Source organism: Aplysia californica, unplaced genomic scaffold, assembly GCF_000002075.1.
Source record: "Aplysia californica isolate F4 #8 unplaced genomic scaffold, AplCal3.0 scaffold00072, whole genome shotgun sequence".
Lineage (NCBI taxonomy): Eukaryota > Metazoa > Mollusca > Gastropoda > Aplysiida > Aplysiidae > Aplysia > Aplysia californica.
Window position 1 is genome coordinate 1,570,423 of NW_004797342.1, and position 1,733 is coordinate 1,572,155.

Consider the following 1,733-nt stretch of genomic DNA (forward strand, 5'->3'; position numbering starts at 1 on the left):
CTATTTATCTATCTATCTATCTATCTATCTATCTATCTATCTATCTATCTATCTATCTATCTATCTATCTATCTATCTATCTATCTATCTATCTACTTGTCTGTTTGTTTGTCTGTCTGTATAACGTATATTGTGCTGAAATCTACATTTCTACTCAATAATTTCCTCTCAAAGTTTCTAAAATGTTATTAGATGAATATTGTAACAGTATTTCATTCGTTAATAACTTACCACATGTCTCACTCTCAGGGATATATCTCGCTACGTGCTTCTTACATCTTCTACCGGACACAAGAGAGAAAATGGCTGCTGTGATGCTGAATATGGGCTCAAGAACAACGTACGCTGTCCCCGAATTGCTGGTCATCTCAGGTTTCTACGCAGTCGTCTTTGTAGAGCAAATTATTCAGGTACTCACTGCTTAATTTCAGTTTTTGTATTTGGTTAATTTACCTTCACCTTTTCTGTCCTCTAGTACTGCATGGAGTCGAGGGTAGACGTAATTGTTGGACGTCAGCCAGGTGCCTTGCTTTTTGGATCCTAATATTACTTGTATTATACCTTTGAAAGATCTCTTTGATTCCATCAACCCCTGGTCGTCCCTTTGTCTTGCAGCCATCTTTTCGCAGAATACAGGACTTTGGGGCTGGCTGCCGTTGCCCTACTCTCATAACGTGTCCAAACTACCTTATTTGTTGTCTCTCGGTGTACTTCATGCAACATTCGACGCCCTGTTTTTGTCTTATGTCTTTTCTTCTTTGTCCGTCTCCTCTGGTGTGGTCAACACCCTGCTGTAAGTACAAGCCACAAGTTGTATAAAATGGGGGGGGGGGGGTGAATTGATGTCGTACCAGACAGCCCGACTATGCCTTAAATTATTTCGAAAGAGGGGGGAGGGGGCTCTTTTGCTGAAAGGCTGGGGTGGTACACTTCAAATAGCTTTATATGCAGTGCATCCTGGTCAAAGATGAACGCAGTGCTCGACAATTAGCATGTTGTATTTTCTACTGGTGGACTGTAGATCAATAAACCCCTGTTACCTCCCCAACTCTGAAAATAGAGACTTTCGTTGGAGGGGAGATGGAAGGGATGTTGCATTGCAAGTCAGGAGACGGACATGGGAAATGGAGATTCTGACAAAAGTCTGTCTCAAAATGCTGAAAACTTTACGATAAAGTGAGAACTTGACAGAGAAATATTGATTTAGCCTTATGAGGAACATTTTAAAAAAGGGTAAGTAATTTCACAGATGGCAACGTGCACCTTTGTGGGCGCATGTGTGTTTGTGAGTGTGCACGTTCGTTTGTCAATCGCAATGTGACAATTCCATTACTCCAACACAGACTGATTAAAGAAAAACGAAAGAAAACTAAGCAAACAAAACATTTAACCCGCCGACTTCAAACAGTGTACAGAGCAATTGTAAGAATAAGTTACTGACTTAATTTGAACCGGGTTTATACATTTTCGTTTATGACTTTGTAGCGTTTGTCGTGAGGGTAATTTGTACCACCTTTTTTCAAGACTTATCATAATTATGCTTAATGTAGCGATTAAAAAAGAAGCAATTAATAAAGGTATGCAGTGATCAAACTCGTTTCATACCTGGCATTCAGATGGTCCATCTCTGTTACAGTACTGTCATCATCATCATCATCATCATCATCATCATCATCATCATCATCATCATCATCATCATCATCATCATCATCATCATCATTATCATCATCATA

The 1,733-nt window shown here is 39.5% G+C and overlaps 1 protein-coding gene across 1 annotated transcript in view; it reads left to right on the plus strand.

The window, feature by feature from the left end:
• The window catches only part of LOC101851395 (PAX-interacting protein 1), a 75,965-nt gene that overhangs the window by 71,165 nt on the left and 3,067 nt on the right, over positions 1–1,733 (plus strand). The window contains exon 3 of the mRNA XM_005093934.3: positions 250–410. Coding sequence (XP_005093991.1) covers positions 250–410 — 161 coding nt within the window. The remainder of the gene's footprint in view (positions 1–249; positions 411–1,733) is intronic.